We start from the raw sequence: 19331 nt of genomic DNA, 5'->3' as shown, positions 1-19331 counted from the left end.
ACGTTTATAATATAATAGATGATTTAGAGGCAAAAGTTTTTGGATATTTTATTTATTTTATATGTGGAAATGTTCATATTTGGAAAGGGTAAATACTTTTTCGTGATCAGGTAATTTCATATATGTTCTTTTTACCGGGTTTAAAGATTGAGAAAATTGTCATGTATTTTCGTGAAATTTTTCTAATTTATGAGAAAAAAGCAGTGTACATGGATATAGTGAAGAGTGTGCGCAATGCCATTTTTGTGCAATTCTGGGATGTTTTTTTAAGTAAAAATAAGTCGGCGTGTACATGGTTTATGTGTATGTGTTATTTTGAAAAATGCGTAAGGAGTATGGTATTGTGCACTTTTTCCCAATTTTGAAGTGAATATTTGTTATTATTTGTTATTAGCAATGATTTAGTTTAAAGTAATTAGGATTGTAATCTAATTTTTATTAATTTAATATATGTGCTTATTTAAAGTAGTGTTTTTAATTTAATTATATTTTAATTTAATGATCGTGATTTTGTGAGTTGTATGTTTGTAGTATTTTGGAATAAGTTTGAGTAGAATACGTTGAGTATTTTCATGCATTTTCGTGAAATTTTTCTAATTTATAAGAAAAAAGCAGTGTACATGGATATAGTGAAGAGTGTGCGCAATGCCATTTTTGTGCAATTCTGGGATGTTTTTTTAAGTAAAAATAAGTCGACGTGTACCTGGTTTAGTGATATTTTAATTAAATGATAGTTATTTTGTGAATTTTATGTTTGTAGGAATTTGGTATACGTTTCAGTTGAAGTAAACGTGCATGGAAGTAATTTAAATATTTGACACTAAGTATTTGTAACCATTTGTAATGTTTGCGGTATGAATTCGTTGGTAAAGTTTATAATATAATAGATAATTTAGAGGCATAAGTTTTTGGATATTTTATTTATTTTATACGTGGAAATGTTCATCTTTGGAAAGGGTATATACTTTTTGCGATCAGGTAATTTCATATATGTTCTTTTTACCAGATTTAAAGATTCACAAAATTTTCATGCATTTTTGTGAAATTTTTCTAATTTTCATTAAATTTTTGAAATCTTATGAGAAAAAAGCAGGGTACATGGATATAGTGCAGAGTGTGCGCAATGCCATTTTTGTGCAATTCTGGGATGTTTTTTTAAGTAAAAATAAGTCGACGTGTACATGGTTTAGTGATATTTTAATTAAATGATAGTTATTTTATGAATTTTATGTTTGTAGGAATTTGGTATACGTTTCAGTTGAAGTAAACATGCATGGAAGTAATTTAAATATTTGACATTAAGTATTTGTAACCATTTGTAATGTTTGCGGTATGAATTCGTTGGTAACGTTTATAATATAATAGATAATTTAGAGGTAAAAGTTTTGGGATATTTTATTTATTTTATACGTGGAAATGTTCATCCTTGGAAAGGGTATATACTTTTTCGCGATCAGATAATTTCATATATGTGCTTTTTATCAAGTTTAAAGATTCACAGAATTTTGTTGCATTTTCGTGCAAATTTTTGTAATTTATGAGAAAATAGCAGTATAGATGGATACAGTTAAGAGTGTGTGCAATTCTGGGATGTTTTTTTAAGTAAAAATAAGTGGACGTATGTGTATGTGCTATTCTGAAAAACGCGCAAGGAGTTTGTGATTGTGCACTTTTTCCCAATTTTGCAGTTAATATTTGTCATGATTAAGCAGTTTTGTTACATAAAATTTCTAGCATAAGTGTAATTCAGCTAGTAGATTGTTGGAGAAAGTGTTCAGTAAATAAAAAGAAAAGAAACATGTCTTTACTTCGTGAAGACAAAATGGCGGCGAAAAAAAAAATAGAGGGTTCCTGTAGCAGAGTTGGTCGTCAAATTTTTGCCCAAAAATCGCCAAGTTACCATAATCCAAAGATTAACCGAGAAAACAAGTCCTATTATAGCTATAATAGTAATGCTTTCAGAATTATATATATAATAAGTCTGACACGATTGGCAAATTTTTGTGTTTTCAAGTGGTACCATAATTAATTTACCTCTCAGCGCAGCCAACACGCACTATAAGGATAGACTGGAATTTTCTCAAAACACACCTGGAAAACCTGGAAAAGTCTGGGGATTTCATTCTCCTCTTTAAGTGGCAACCCTGTTAATTATACGCATTTTTTCTTGCATTTAATTTGGATTGAATTAAATCTACTTTGTCAATAGTGCATAAACCACAATAGAATAAATGCACTCTTTAAAATTCACTATATTTGTTTACATAGCGACACTCTGGTGCTAAGATCACTTAACAGCATTACTATTCGTTCATATTATAACTCAATGCATATAAATTTATATCATTTGAAGAATTTTCTAATCATTGCCACATGTTCTATTAAAATACTATAATAAATCTAAAACAATATATAAAAGAAATTAAGCAAACAAAACAAAAAAAAGAAACAGTTTTTTACAAACGATTCAGCATTTCTCATTCAATTAATTCAGTACTCGCTTCTCGACAAGACAAAAATACATAAAAATTCGAAATATCTGTATAAAAAATTACGAAGTAAATCTTAAGCACTTATTTCCTCGAATAAATTCCAGACTGGATTAAACATGATTTAATTCACAATAATAAAAGAAGGTGGTTTCTTTGTTGTTGTGAAGTTTAGTTTCCCTAGATTGGCAACAAATCCACTATTTTGCTGCCAAGTTTGAAATGTAAACAAACATGTCCACCATCCCAAAATAAATTAGGATTAGCTGTACTTCAACAACTTTTAAATTGTTCATAACTCCACAAATATTTCATGCAGATTTACTAACGGCATAAAAACCTTAACTGAAAGAGAAGAACAACATAATTCAATCATTTTTAAAGCAAAAAATGCACAACGTACAAACATATAAGAGTAAAGAAGCTGAGATTACTGAGCCGATTAACAATGTAGATATATATGTAAGATATTTTTTAAAAATGCAAATCAAAATTATAATTTAAAATGCCTCTTAATTGCACATTTTAAAATTGAGTGCTTTGTCTCTAGTAATAACTTTCTCTAAAATGCATCATATCTGAAAATGTATTCGACATTATGTCATCTTGAAACTTCTGCATTGCGTATAAGTTTTAGCCAATCAGATTAACAAAAAATTTTACTATAAAATATTGTTGCAATCCTACCCTACCCTCTCTTTCTCTGCTTTTGCTTGCTCTGAAGGCTCTTGCTTTGCTGCATTTGTTTAAAATGTAATGTGCCATCATCAAAATTGTGTGGTGCAGATTGCCCCCCATTGTGAAGTGCCACAAGTAATAAAGGTATATTTGGAATATTGAGGGATTTTTGTGATTCTTCAAAAGTTCCCAACTGCCAAACTAAATTTTATCATCATATATATACATATATTTATATATATATATGATGATAAAATATTTATATATGTATGGTGCAGCCGATTGCAACCAAAATATGAGGTGTACATCTACATGTTATAGCAGTCCTCTATATAAAATTTCAACGTTCTGAGGCTACTCACTTTTGAGTTATGTGAGATACGTACCTACAGAAGCCACGAAAAATTCTCTTCAGAATTAATTTTAAATCAGTTTTTGGGTGAAAAACTTTTTTTGGGTGGAAAAGAGTCTTTTATACTCTCCTTATGTACAGATGTCATGCAAAAACATCGTTAAATTGCATTTGTTAGCAGTAAAAATAGATATTTTCTTTGAAATATGATGCCCGAAAATTTTCGCTATTACAATACTTCCTTTTTACTTTGTACAAGGTAGTAAAAAGGATAAAGCTTTTTATTAGTCATTTTATTGTTCTAAAAGCTCTGTTGCTAAAAGACACATTTTCTAAAAATTCATAAAAAATTAGTTTGGTAACATTAATTTTAATCATATTTGAAATTTAATACCCACAGCTGAGATAATGCCAAAACTATGAATATTAAATTGTTGCTTTTTACATTAGCATGCAAGTATGCTTAATTTTCAGACAATTTGTTAATTTGAATTATTTCCTTCCTTTAGAATTAATACTGATGTGTAAATATCATTTTAAATAGGAAGCTCAGTCTTTGGAAAGTGTTTGTGGAGGAAGCTCCGCTTTTTCTAGTCCAGAAAAAGTAGAAACCTATCTAATGAATCTAATACTTCCTCTTTGTATCCGAATTAGCAGTGGGATTAAAGGTAGTGTTTCATTATTTATATGTAAACTATAAGTTAATTGTAGAATTTCCATACATATTTTTAAACTAAAATTTAAGAATAGTTTTTAAGATTATTTGCTATTTTTGCTAAAAGTATAAAAGGGTATAATTGTATACATAAAATCACAATCAGCTGACATTTAAATTTCATGATTTGTGTTTAGATTATGTATTATTTTTAGTTTACATACTTCGATTTTAGGTGTATGTGTGTGCTTACCTTTATATATATATATATATATATAATTTTAGATCAAAGTTTCTTAAACTGTGGGTTTCGATCCCCCATGGGGGTCGTAAGACCTGCAGCACGGGGTCTCCAAAATTTTAGCAGTTTTAATATTTCTGTAACTTATTATATTATAATAACTTTACAATTACCAAATATTTTTACACAATGTATCTGAAAATAGCTAAAGATAAGACAATACAGACAAAGAAAAATGAAAATGCCTCGACATGGTCTTTTTATAACATAAACGTTCATTTTACTTGCATTTGACGTGACGCTTTCATTTCATGTGTTACTTGTTTAAAGTTTTCACATTGTCCTATGTCTTAAAATTATAAATTAAAGTTAATGACCTAAAACTGCAATAGCATATTATAGTACACGTGAAAAAATTGACAATTTCACTCACGTGCGCGTGTCAGATTAGCACAATGCTTATGGGGGTCCCACAAAATTTTTGTAAATATTAGGGGGTCGTGGGGTTGCAAAAAAAATCTGGGTGATAAAAAGGAGGTCACGACTGAAAAAAGTTTCAGAAGCTCGGTTTTAGATGGTCTGAGTTTACAGCATTGAAACTGTAGTGAATGAATTTGAAGTTAAAATTATGTATTGATCTTTTCTTCAGATGTCGAAGGTAGTTTAATGCTTAGGAAATGGAAATATTCAACCTGATTTTGGCCATGATTTTATTGAAAAGGAGTGGTGTGGATAATTGAGAAAAATCAGACCTAATTATATAAAAGCAATTTTGTTCTTTAATATTAGCATCTCTACACATCACCTTTACATACACCTAAAGGCCGACCAGCGGCCGAGTGGTAAAGTCGCTGAACACTGGTGGTTCGGTCCGAGGTTCGAATCCCGCGAACGGGCTGGCTGCATGGGCATTTTTGTGGTTTTCCCCATGTGTAACGTGTATACGAGCCAGTTTCCCTTAGAAAGTCCTCCACAAAGGCATCCCTCCCCTTAGGCAGATAGCCCTCGTGTGCTTTGCCATAATTAAATACACCACACCACATACACCAAAAGCAGTGTTTATTCATAATAAAGAGAAGGACATGCATCCATTTGAAATGCATCAAGCTCCTTTATTTTTTATTAAAATCAAAGTGAAAATGGAAACTTATCTTACTAAATACATCTTTGGCATAAAATTTCTTACTTAAGTAAAAACTGAAGCACCTTTGCATTTATTAACTATTATTAATTGAATAAACTATTATTAATTGGTTTGTTCCCCTTGAAGAGTTAACCAATTTTCAGTCAATGACAATAATTACTTGGTTTGTTGATTACATTTTCATTTTAACTGTACCATTTTAAAAGTTTCCATTTTCAATTTATTCTTGATTCATATTTGATGTTCCTGTTTAAAAAAAAAATTCAAGATTATGTTTTTAAATATGCTTATGAGTTAACTTCATTCCACTAGAATTCTAACTACCTTTATTAGAGGAGGTAATAGTTAGAGTAGACTAAAGGGTACCCCTTGTATAATTGTGAAGTTGTTTCATTTATCGCAAAGTTGTCATTTTGTTTATCACCAAGTTGTTTCATTTATGGTTACTTGAGTAGTTGAATGTTCTTAAGACATAGGCAAATTCAAGGGAGTGCGCAATGCCAAGTTTGTGCAATTCTCTGATATTTTGCTTAAGTAAAAATAGGTTGACATGTACATGGTTAAAGTCAAGGGAGTGTGCAATGTGTAGTTTGTGTAGTTCTGCGATTTTTTTTTTTTTTTTTTTTTTTTTTTTAAATAGGTCAATGTGTACATGGATACCGAGTTTGTGCAATTCTTTGACTTGTTCTTTTGTCTTTGTGTAGTGGCGGTTTTTGGAATTAAAATCGCCGCTACACAAAGCCAAAATAACAAGTCAAAGTATTGCACAAACTTGGTATCCATGTACCGCCAAAGGGGGTACCCGTAAATATACTTTTACCAGAGATAATATACTAAATAATCCATTTGTAAATAAATTATTTTATTACTGTACAATTTTTGCTCAAGTATTAGGCAATTTATTATGATTAATTAAAATATTTACTTATACATATATATGATGTTTTAATGTGTAGAAGGAACCCAGTGCTTTTATTTCTGGCAGTCAAAGAGACTTTACTGCATAATTGGAAATATGGATGCATAAATCAAAAACTTCCAGAAGTGGCTGTTTCAAAACATAATTTTATTCCTTGATAATGCACATTAAATCAGTTTTTTGCAGACTAGATATTTTTTAATCATAGGTGACTACAATGATTTCTATGTACACAGGTTTTAAAGTATGACGTCATCTTAAGTAAGTTAGCAGGGCAGCAGAGGTTTTGCATGGCAGGATAAGTTAAGAAGTAGTAGTGACATAATTGCTTGTGAAGCAGTATTTATACTAGGTGGGTACATATGTATAGCTAAGCTGCAAATGGCTAATATTAGGTTTTAGCTTTTCAAGCAGCATTATGTAACGTGGAAAGATCTTGAATTTGTGAGAAAATATGAGGACAGGACGTCAAATTTATAATAGTCAATTTTAAGGTTACCAATTATTTTTTAACATAGCCATCATATTTTGTTATATCTTATATATATATATATATATGTATGTAAGGTATAACAAAATATGATAGCTGTTTTAAAAATAATTGGCGATCTCAAAATTAACTATTTTAGGTTTGATGCTCTCCCCTAAATTCATCTCTTCTCCTGAATTCAGGATCATTCTGTGTTATATAACAACCTCAACTTAACCAAACATAGCTTGTGTCTATAATTACAGACTTAGTATAAATACTCTTGGCACAATAAACTACATCATTCCTTTCCCTAGCTTCCGCCACGCCAACATCCACGCTGCTTTGCTTCCCCGTGCCAAATGCCTATGTCATTTCTTTAAAAAACCAATGTACATAGAAATTTAGCCTATATAATTATAATTGAATAAGTGTCTGCCAAACTAATTGGATATATGGGAAAATAAGGATTGGTGATTTATCAAAATCCAATTTATCTTCATCTGTATTCCTTAAACATAAGCCATGACTGCTTCTGAAAGCTGTTAAGAGTTCCAGTGTTTCCTTCTACACATTAAATTGTTACACATATATATATGTAAGGGTGAGTTGCAAAAACAATTGTTTTTATTTTTCTCTCACTGTACTAGAAAAAGATGTCTGTAGCCTAGCTAAACAAAATCTTTCAATTAAAATTATATTTTACATTTGTACATTTCCTTCAATGTTTTGAAAAATGGTGAAATTCTTATGTTTTTGTTCAATTTTTTATATTTAGTAAACTCAGTACTATTGAAATGCTGCTATAGGTCCTAATGTGAAGTTTAAAATTTGAAATTATGTATTGTTTACACTAAAAGTTCAGAAAACTGTTTTTTAGTATGTACGTACAAATAGCAATATTTCATAATTTTTGCTGCAAATATTTTTAAATGGTGACTATAATTATCAAATATTATGTAAAACTTGAGGAAAGTGCTTTCATGAGTAGTTTGAACCTGAACTGCATTGTGTGTTTCTGGTTTGAAAAATGCTGTTTTCCATCATGCATTTCAAGTTGGGAGACCGCTGTAGTGGACTGTTGTTCAGTGCACTATAGTTTCATCGCGTATTTCATCTATTGGATGGTGTTTACCACAAGGCTTAAACCCTTCAGTGGACAGATCGAGAAATAACTTGCTGAGTGTGAAAAACTTCCTCTTCATATTGACAGAAAAGGGCTGAGCAAGGATCAGTTATGTGTACTTGATACTTCTACTGCCATGAAATCAGGTACAATTTTAGAAGATTTAGTAACTCATGATCCTGGTCAGCTTTCACACTCAAGATTATCGAGGACAGCAAGATATGCAAATTTAGAAAAACCTACTGATGAAATCAGGCAATTGAGACATACTATTTTCATTTGTTACATACCTCTCTGGGTCAAAACCAAGCCAGCAAAAATTTTGCAGACTGTTCAGAGATAGTTTTGAAGCCATCAGAACATCACGATACTCGATTCAAAATTTAGTACATGTCATCAAACCAGAAATTCAGCGGAATGATTTCTTTGCTTTGAATGCTTTCTTTGCTTTGAAGCAACAGACTACATCTGAATGAATTGGTTAGATAGTTGCAATATGTCTTCTCTTCCACTATTAAGAACTATTATGGATTAGGACATCAAAAATCTGTTAAAGACTGATACATTGCTACAACCAGATTTTCAGAGCTTTTCTCACAAGCAGGCTCTAAAACAGTGTGTCAAACTTGTGGTTGAAGCATCTAAAAAGGTAGTACAGTCAAAAGTCATTAATTCGGGCACCCATAATCTGGAATGATCTATAATCCGGACCTCAAAGCTAAAAACTTTCTGCGCATGTGCCTCATTGACACATGCGCATAGGCGTTTACGCGTGCGCGTAAGACCTTTTACGACTGCGCATATGCTTGTGCGCAAGCGCAGAATACGTTTTCGCATGCGCGTTTTATGTATAATGGACGGTATAAGCTAAAATTATCTATTTCAGTTAATGTTGATGATTGCGTTGTTCCTTAATCTTCAAATTGTATCCAGTTTATTATTTTTTGCAGACTGTAAGAGCAATATTATAAAAGTAAACTTGAACTTTCAATTATGTCAAATAGAATTTCCGATTCTGGAGCTCCCAAAGGATCGTACAAAACGAAAGTATGTTTCGATGTCCATCAAACAAAAAGTGGAATTGCTGCAAAAAATGGATAAAGACATGAAGAATGTGACAGAGAGGTTAGTGAAAACGAAAAAATTTCGATTGACAAGTTAGTCGGTATTCTCGGCACAGCAATTAACGGGACTTGAACAGCGGAACTTTGTCTGTTTATAGAATTAAAGAGAAAGTATTATCACATAAAACGAAGCAACTTAAATAACTTTCATTGAAAGAAATGTTTAATAAAGTAAACAAATAAATATTAAGCTTTTTTTTTTTTTTTTTTTTTGTAAATTTTGATACCCTTTAGATCATAATTGTTCTTTATTTCATAAATTACGATTTCTTATTTTTAATTTTAGAATTTCTGCATGGCATCTTACGAGATTTAAACTGATGATCTATAATCCGGAAAAATCGATAATCTGGAATCGCCGAAGTCCCGACGAGTCCGGATTAATGACTTTTGACTGTATGTGGTGCTGACCTAACAGATGGCTTGATTAGGATAACCCTCCTCACAAGATGTATTATGCCAGGAAATTATTTTGAATAACAAAATTAAAAATGATAAGGATATTGACCATTGGTTCATTAAATAAAAAAGTAAAATTTTGAGAAATTATAAAAAATTGCTATTTTGACCTTTTTGCAACAACAATAAACAATTTGAAATTACAGGTTTTGAACTTATTTCATGTTCCTCATGCCACAAAATTCACATTATGAACAATTGCATTTAGATAGTAGTGATGGTAATTGTAAAAAATTGACAAAAAACCAGCAAAATTTTGCTTTTCTGTTTAAATTTTAAGTGTGATACATAAATGGAAGATATATTTTTATATGAAAACTTTTTTTTTCTTTTGCATAGCTAAGTGATAAGCAACTGTTCTGAATATATAACTGTAGAAAAATATAATAAAAAGTTTTTTTTCACCTCACTCTAATACACTTTTCCAAACAATTTTGGGAATATTGTGAGTTCGGTATAAAGTAACCATATAATCAACAACGTTTTTGGCAAAATTGAAACAGAAGACATTTGAAAGGAAAATTATAACATTTATAAAGTTGTAAGTATGCAAAATTTGTCTATGACATTAACAATTACACATTTTAGATGAGGAGTGAAAAATTACTTGTCGCATTCCTTCTGCAGGAGATAAAAAAACAGCTGACAGGCATCAAATGTCTTGTAACCAATACAGTGTCTCAGCAAGGTGACTTTGCTGAATTTGTAGTCTAGAGGCGGACCAAAGTAGCAGAAATTTTAGGAGTATCATTTCCAGACTATAAAATTGGTTTTTGAAAACTGGATATGTTCACTAAATCTCGAGACAAGGTCGTTTGCCTGCAACACATAAAATGAGGATTGATATTTGACACTAATGGCCAGGAAAAACTGTACTATGAATGCCACTTTCTTGCAACAGCAAGTACAGAGGGCTACTTATACAACAGTTTCAACTCAAACTGTTCGAAATAGACTCAACCATGTAGGTTTGCATGCTCACTGACCTATGGTTTTTATTTCGCCGACACAGAATCTCCATGCTCCCTGGAGAATTGGGCACAGGAGCATCTCAGAAAAAAGATGAATCAAAGTGAGTGGAACAACATGCTCTTCACGGATGAGTCTCTCTTTAGTGTACAGCCTGACAATAAGCATTCGCAGATCACCAACTTCATAGCCGACAGTACCCATGGCTTCTGTAAAACTAGCAATCGATTCGGATGTTGCAGCAAAACATTCTACTCTGTCCAAGGTGTGTTACATTTCCTGACTGATGGGTAGAATGATATTATCCTCTTCACTTTCTTCTACCTCAGATGCATCACATGCTTGTACATCAGATTCTGCTGGAGCAACGTCAACGTCATCTGCATTAACTCTGAGAAACTGATCATTGACGCAGTGATCGTGACTGTTAAAACTGTGTCATTTCAAAATTACTCTTTGCCATATGATTCTTATGTGATGCTAGTGATTGCAGCTTCTACATAAAGCCCTTTAGGCAATAAGGATTTTGCATGATTTCCTATCTGGAAATCAAAATTTTTAATACCAATCGTAAAACTGAGAAGTGAAACTCAAGTTATTCTGAACTTGAATTTCATTGTAGACATGCCACTTTCATCAATCATATTATTGTAAGATATAGAAAAGGTACAAATTTAATCAAGAACATGTACACAGGTTGTGATCATTGCAAATTGTAATTCATATTAAAAGTGTGCTTCTCAAGAATAAAATAAAATGTGTTAAATTGTCACAGTTGGGAACATCTTTTATGCACCAAGTTCTTGCCCGTATGTCATATTCTATGTTATGTAGTGATATCAACTTCTACATCATTATCCTCATACACATATATATATTAAACACAAATAAACAAAAAGTTCTATTTTGGATCAGCCAGAACTTGACACAACAAAGTGTAAGAGAAAATAATCAAAAATACTTCAAGAAAATTGAAGAATGTGTTGCAAGATGTTTGAGCTAATTCATGTGTTATTTATTTAGCATTATATATATTTTACAACTTAAAATTTGTTGGTAGTTTCCCTTCAAAGTGAAACTTATAAAATTGAAAGGAAATAAACTGAAAAAAAAAAAGTTATTATTTTGTTGTAAAATCGATGTTTGTCACTGTCAATGTGTGTTTAATTATGCGTTTTACATTTTAAAGATGTACACGTGAAAATTCTGATATGTTATTTCTAATCTTACAGAAATTTAATGTGTAATAATAATAAACTGCATTAGCATCATAACAGTACATCTTGGTTAATTCTTGTTTTCCTAAATCAATTCTGAATTGCATTTCACTCAAAATGTATAATTTTTTCCCCATATTTTTTTATTCAAATTTCAGATGTTCCAAAATTACGGCATTCTGACATAGCATTTGCTCTTACTATGGTGTTGCATGCTTTAGCTCCTATTTCACCTGCACAAAGTAGTGCAACTACTAAAGGTGCTTCAGATAGCAGTACAACTGGAAAATCTCCTAATCGAACAAAGATGTTTCTTTTTCATATTGGTTTTGTCGGTATGTAAAATTTATTCACGTCTTTTAATATAAAAAGTTCTCATGTAACAATTTATAAAGAATTTTTTTTTTTTTTTTTTTTTTTTCCCAAGGTTTAAAGATTCTTATAGTATGCTTTGAGAAGCAGCTAGGAAATGATTGGCATCGTATTGCTTGTTGTATTCGAGAACTTGGCAATAGAATGCAAGGTAAATTTATAGCAGTTTTAATTATCTATGTGAATGTATTTTGTCATTTAACTAATACTTTTTAGCATCATCTTGTAAGGATTGAAGTGCTATTCAACTATTTTTAGCCATTGTATGGATTTATTATCTTGTATTTAATTTCAAAATTCTACTTGTAAAAGCTCCTTTTATATATTCATTTATATTAACTTTTCTTTTTCTTTTAATGAAATGTGTCCTTTTAAAGTATTTTATACAATACAATATATACAGAACTAAAGTAACTAAAATAATACTAAAATAATAATGTTTTAAACAGCTAAAATAAAGTTACTGTAATTAATAACTAAAATAATATTAATGTTTTAAAAACTAATGGGGGTCGCCAAAAATTTTTAGCAATTTTGATATTTCTTTAACTTATTATAATAAATATACAATTACCAAATATTTTTATTTCTGAAAGTAGATAAAGATAAGAAAAAACAGGCAATACAGATAAGACGTTTAGATGCATTATAGTGTCATGTTCTTTTCCTTTTTTAAATAATAATTTTTATCATCCATAAAATTAATCAATATTTTAATATTAATTACTCTTGGGATGAACTCTTGAGTGAACTGTTTATTCCCAATGTCAAGTTTGATTAAATGAAAATTTACTTTGTCTTAACTATTTTGTCCTTTAGTGTATATTTTTATTATAACTAGTAAAATTGTAAAAGCATGGTTATTTTGCATTTAAATGCCATCATAAGGAATAGTAAATTCAGAGAAAAGTTATTTTTCATTCAAGCCCGAATCTGAAATAACCTAAATTTTTAAAAAAGAAAAGAAAGGAAATTGAAAATAATTTTGTAATAATAGTGGCAAAAGGAGGGTGACTATGTTTGTGATTATACGGAGTATTTAGATATAAGAAATATAATTTTTAAATATTAGGGGAGCAAAAACCTAACGATTTCTTAGAACTTTTCTGATAATACCTGTATTCTATTTCCAGAGTTTTTTTAGAATGTTCATCTAGATCTGTCCTGGTAAGTTTTAATAAGTTTGTTTGATCAGAATATTACTTTATAGATCAATCATAACAGATCATTGTCGGGTCAAACAGCTACACGTGTATTTTGTTGATTTTCCTTTTATGAAATAGGTTAATACTCTATGATTTAAAGAATATGAAAAAAATACATTTGGATTTATGAACCAATGTATTTATGTCTAAAACAATTTCGTAATTTGCTACTTCTAAAAGTACCAGTGTATAAAGCGTGAATTTAATTTTATACAGATACACAGACAAAAATACAAATAAAATTATATATATATATATATATACTGTATATTTGTATAAATATTACATGCAAATATTTTTACAGATATACAGAAAAAAATATATCTGTGTAATCCAAATACAAGGAAAATATTTTGGATTATGGATAGAATATATTTTTGTCTAAAATACTTTTAATAGTTCACTGTTTGTAAAAAAAACGCCAGAGTAAATGAATTTTATACAGATGTATTTTACTTATATTTCAGAGCTTTATTACATATATCTTTCATTTTTAGGTGGGCTTGGGCTGTGGAATTTCATAGACTTCACAGTCACACACCGAACTCCTTTATATGTTCTATTATATCCTATGATTAAGTGCAAAGTAAGTTTTAATCAAATTAAAACAGCGAGTAAAATATTTTTGATTTTTGAACTACTATCTTTTAATTATGGTGCTATTTTTGTGAGTGGTATGCTAAGTACACTTTTGTTTGTAATATTGAGGATTCAGTGTTGATGTCAAAAATAAACTAAACTGATCACTAAGCATCTGATTTCACTTTAAATATGCCTGCGTGATTGACTGTTTTTGGTGATTTTACTAGTTGATATCCAAGCTGTTTAATGTATTAGACAACTCGAATATTAAATTCGGAAGAATGACAGAAATTGAAACTCAGTTATCAAGCTGGAAAGAAAGTAATTTCAGTTTTTAATGTGAAGTAAAACTTAAATTTTTCTGTATAAAAATGAACTTTAATCAGTCAAGTATCTTCCAATCTGTTCAGTGACCTTTTGCCTTCTTTTCTGGGAACTTCATGATTCTGCACTCATACAACATCATAGATCTTCGTCAACAAAAAAACTCAAATACAGTTTGAGATCATTATTACTGAAATTTTTACCATTTAAGAAGTTTTCTAAAATTCAAAATCATAATTTCGATGGTATAAGGTCGGCTATATAGGGGATGCGACTGCACTTCCTAACCAAGCTCTAGTAATTTCACACTTGTTGCTATAAATGTATGAGGTCACATGGTGGAATATGATTCCTTTGCAGTATGCCGATTCTGGTCTTTTCAGTTTGATTGCTTCCTCTAATTTCATAAGTTATTGGCATCCGAGTTGATTGTTTACTTGGCAGCTACTCAAAGTAAACACCACCTTTGTAATCCCAGTAAAATTGACAGCATGATCTTTTTCTGATGCAATTTAGCTTTTGATATGATTTATGCTGGATTCATATTGCTTGGACTATGATTTTTTTCAATTAATGTTATTGTAGATGATCTGTTTTTTATCACCAGGGATAATTCTTTTCAAAAAAGTGTTGATTATGTTACATTTGAAATGCATATCCCAAATGTTGATTCATTGTATTAAGTGAATTTCTTTTAGTTCATGCAGAATCCAAATATTAAGGTTTTTAATTAGTTCAAGACATCATATGTGATTTTCAAATGTTGTGTGTGATACATTCAACCATTTTGCAATCTCTCGCACAATTATATGGCTGTTCATTTCAGTTATGGCTTTAATTTTGTCTTCATCAACTTCAGAAAGTCAGCCAGAGCAGTAGTCATCTTCAAGTGAAAAATCTACAGAACAAAATTTTTAAACCAATTCTAACATATGTGTTCTGTTAAGCAATCAACACTGTAAATTTCACTTGGTTCTTTGTGAGCATCAGCTGCTTTGTTTCCTTTATGAAAATAAAGTAAAATGTATTGAATTTTTTCCCACGCTGTCTTAAAGCTGACCATAAACTAGTTTTGGTCAGCTCGGAATTTGTTTCTACAGCAACCTAAAAGTATCATCTGCCAAATCTCAAAAGAAAAAAATTATGAGATTGACAGAAGAATAATAAAACTAACATAGCGCTATCTATTTGCACAAACTGAAATAACTTTTTACCAACCTGATATATACTGTATTTTATTTTTTATACTACCTATTATTTATGGGAATAATTTTCTTATCAGAAATCGGAAAACTATGCATATATTTACATTAAGATTTTGGAGAACTGAAAAGCAGAGCTGCCTTGTCTATAAGTAGTTCATTAATTGGGTGAAGACATGAGCAAACCATTCTTTTAATTAAATGTAACATAGAATTAGTTTCATTTGATGATGTTTTATTCTTGTAGAATTTACCAATAAGTAATGCAGTTAACCTTCCAGCACGCGCTCTTGGCAATTTTACATGAGCATGATCACGTCTTATTTTTTACAACATCCGTTATTTTACCATTTTGGGCATGAAAAATGACAGAAATGAGTGAATGTTGATAATAAATTTGTTAAGAAATAAAATATTAATCTTATTAATGCAAAATACAAATGATATCACATTCAAATATAAGTAAATTATTTTTAAGTTCTTATGCTACCGAGATGGAAATACAATGATGTGTTCATTATAGAAAATTTTAAATTTATTATTTAATAATTATATTTTAAAATCGAAGCTAATTTTAATATTCGTCAAAGATAAGTATAGACAATAAAAAAGGAAAATGCCTTGGTAGGAAAAAAAGTAAGTTTAGCATTACTTTACTTCTGAAAGAAAATTTACTTCTTACTGGTTACAAAAATGCACTTTAAACTAACTTTAATGTTTTTATTTTATTTCTAAAAAATAGAAATTGAAGAAAACAAGGAATGGAAATCGCTATTGTTCTCCCATCCAAAGATTTCCTTGTCTTCCTTTTCTTCTTCATCAGATAATTCTTGAAGAATCCATACAAAATCAGCTGGTTGGCCATGAACACCGATATAAAATTCACAGAGCTGAATGTATTCAAATTAAAATAATACATGGCAATTAATAACACAAAATTACAAAATATTTGAGAAAAAAAAATATTTTTTGAATTTTAAAACACAACCACGCTCGTGTCATAACTTTTATGAAAAAACTGCCACGTAGCACAAAAGCCCGGTTAAAAAAAAAAGTCAAATGACTTCCTGTCGGCACGTTCCATGATGTTGTGAGAAAGGGTAGAAAGGAGGAATAGGAATGACATTCAAACGCCTCAGCTTCAATATGCGAAAAATGTGCATTAAAATCTGAATTTGTCATAAATTTTGTGCATAAGTGCATGCTGGAAGGTTAAATGTAACATTGATCCAGTTATATTTTTAGTTTTTTTGCAGAGATTGAGCAGTCACCACCTTCTGTACCTTATTTTATGAAATTAAACCTGTAACAATGGCATTTTAAAATCCATAGGGGAAAATGGTGTATAATGATATTTAACGAATTTCAGTACATATTCATTTATGCCTTGAGAATGCTCTTTATAGTCTTTGAATTTAGTAATAAATGATGCAATTAAATGAAACTAATAAATTTCTTCTTTTGGTATAATAGCAACTGAACAATTAATTCTCCATGAAGCAATAGATAGATGGAATATGTTGAAAAATGCGTTTTACTGATTTTTGATGTTATAAAAAGATTTCACATACATACTGAGAACTGCATATTGGAACAATAATAAAACCTAGAAACTATCAAATAAAAAATTGTTATGAAGCCATTTTTAATATTAAAATTAATAAAACTTTGAAGTGAATATATAGCTTTCAAAAAACATGTTTTGAGCTTATAAGAAATCGATAGAAATGTATTTTCAGTATCAAAATGTAGATAAATATATAGTTTAAAATTGTGTAAAGAAAGCAACCTTAGTTTGGCATATGTTTTGAATAAAACTGTCAGTTTCGAGGGTAACCAGGCTCAGATCCCATCAGGCGATCAGGTTTCTTTAGATTAAAAACATTTTGAACAACAAATGTGTCTGAATCAGTTTACTTTTCAGATGACTATAAATCAGAATGTAGCAACTTTATCATCAACTTTATATTACCACCACATGCAATAGCTTCATTCTGGTTTGTTTTTAAAATGAAAATTGTCATCAGCTTGAATTTAAAAAAGAATTAACGAAAAAGGAAATTTTGTAATTCTTATTACTCGGTTTCAGCTGTGGCTTCTGGTTTGCTGTATCTTTTGGTGATAAATACTGCTAAACTTTGCATTTAATATCCAGTTGCCAATAAAACCAACAAGTACCAAACTAACTTTTCAAAAAAGTTTTTCTTTCGTTTAAGTCTGGTACATCATTCAGGAATTTTTAAAATATTCTCATAACATACATTGCCTAAAATGAATATTGCAGATGGTTTACATACTCTGTGTCTGTTGTTTTAGCTGTTTTATAGATCATACAATAAATAAAAAAAAAAGTAGATTTAAAAAAATTAGAAACACATATTGTAAAGAATTTCAAGATTTATTCTTTATTGTCAGTCAATTACCATAAATTCTGCATTTTTTTTATTTATTATACATAGATTTAGAGGCTAGGTATATTTTTGATTTTCATATCTTTAGTATTTAATTCTGTAATCACATAGTATCACTTAATATTTCTATTGTTTATTATTTCTTTCAGTAAGCAGTAAGGAATTGCATAGTTAATTTTGAAGATTTAAGAGATGCTTTGCCTAATTAACTGTGTAATCAATATAAACATTTTTAGATGATTTTTAATAAGTCAATCTGAGAAATTTTTCCTCTTAAACCTTTCAGATGCTAAAGACGATTTGTGACAATGAGCAAGAATATTCATTTCAACAGAGAATTAAAGGAAAATTACAAGGTCATAATTTACCAACGCCAAAAAGTCATGGTGCCCTTTTTGTAGATATGGTATCTGAACTGAAATCATTAAAAGAAGACCTTATTTCTTGGAAAATAGGTATATTTTTAATTCATATTTTAGATTTTTTGAAATTTTTTCATGTATATAGCTTTTAATACACTTATTATTGTTTTCCATATATTAAGAATAAATTAAATAAAACATCATTTGCTTGATTAGGTATATGTTCAATTTCATTGAATTAATTGAACAATATCATTAAAATTCTACATGTATGGTTTTCATGTTTTTTCCCCCTTCCTTCAGAGGGACTGAAATTGTATCTGGTTGATCGGAAAGTCATGTTGTATTTTTACTATGTTTCTCAAAGGTGATTTATTCCTATAAAAATAAGAATTCAATCAATAATGTATGGCAATTTTGTTCGATGACCTTTTTTCATCGTTCAACAAGGTTCATAATTCCACGCTGGTAGAATGATCTGTCTTTAGAAACTGTACCATATGCCGATTCATAGCCTCATCAGAATAAAATGTTTTATGATTCAAGGAATTCTGCAAATAGCAAAACAAATGGTAATCTGAAGGTGCAAGGTCAAGCGAGTACAGTGGATGAGGTAACACATCCCAACCAAGCTCCAACAGCTTTTGGCGATTAACCAAATTCGTGTGTGGTCTTGTGTTCTCTTGGTGAAACACACCTTTACGATTCACAAGTTCTGGCTGATTTTGATTGGTTGCATTGTTAAATTTGTACACAGCTGAGTTAAACATTTGATTCTTTGGTAAAAGCTTGAAATGCACAACACCTTTGAAATCCCATCACACTGACAGCATGACCTTTTTCACACAGTTTTTTGACACAATCCATTTCTCATCACCAGTGACCATACACTTCAGAAAAGGTTCATTTTCTTCACTTTTAAGAAGGGAATGGCAGATGCTCAAGCGCTTCACCAAATGGATCTCCTTTAGCTCGTGAGGAACCCAAACTTCAAGCTAGCTTACAAATACAAGCTTCTTTAAATGGTCATG

At 30.1% G+C, this 19331-nt stretch overlaps 1 protein-coding gene across 3 annotated transcripts in view; it reads left to right on the top strand.

Annotated features, from left to right (window-relative positions):
* unc80 (unc80, NALCN channel complex subunit) overlaps positions 1–19331 on the top strand; it is a 249409-nt gene that overhangs the window by 199696 nt on the left and 30382 nt on the right. For 2 of the 3 annotated variants that reach the window (XM_085816189.1, XM_085816190.1), the window contains exons 55-59: positions 4064–4187; positions 12001–12177; positions 12270–12365; positions 13917–14005; positions 18225–18393. In XM_085816189.1, the coding sequence (XP_085672315.1) occupies positions 4064–4187; positions 12001–12177; positions 12270–12365; positions 13917–14005; positions 18225–18393 (655 nt within the window). Of the gene's footprint in view, positions 1–4063; positions 4188–9483; positions 9767–12000; positions 12178–12269; positions 12366–13916; positions 14006–18224; positions 18394–19331 lie in introns of those variants that run through there. The other variant, XM_085816191.1, reaches the window with a different exon arrangement.

This window comes from Stegodyphus dumicola, chromosome 4, assembly GCF_044657685.1.
Source record: "Stegodyphus dumicola isolate Sdum_Otavi_A_Nest chromosome 4, ASM4465768v1".
Classification (NCBI taxonomy): domain Eukaryota; kingdom Metazoa; phylum Arthropoda; class Arachnida; order Araneae; family Eresidae; genus Stegodyphus; species Stegodyphus dumicola.
The sequence above is the reverse complement of the archived record's forward strand: the minus strand, read 5'-3'. Positions and strand labels throughout refer to the sequence as shown.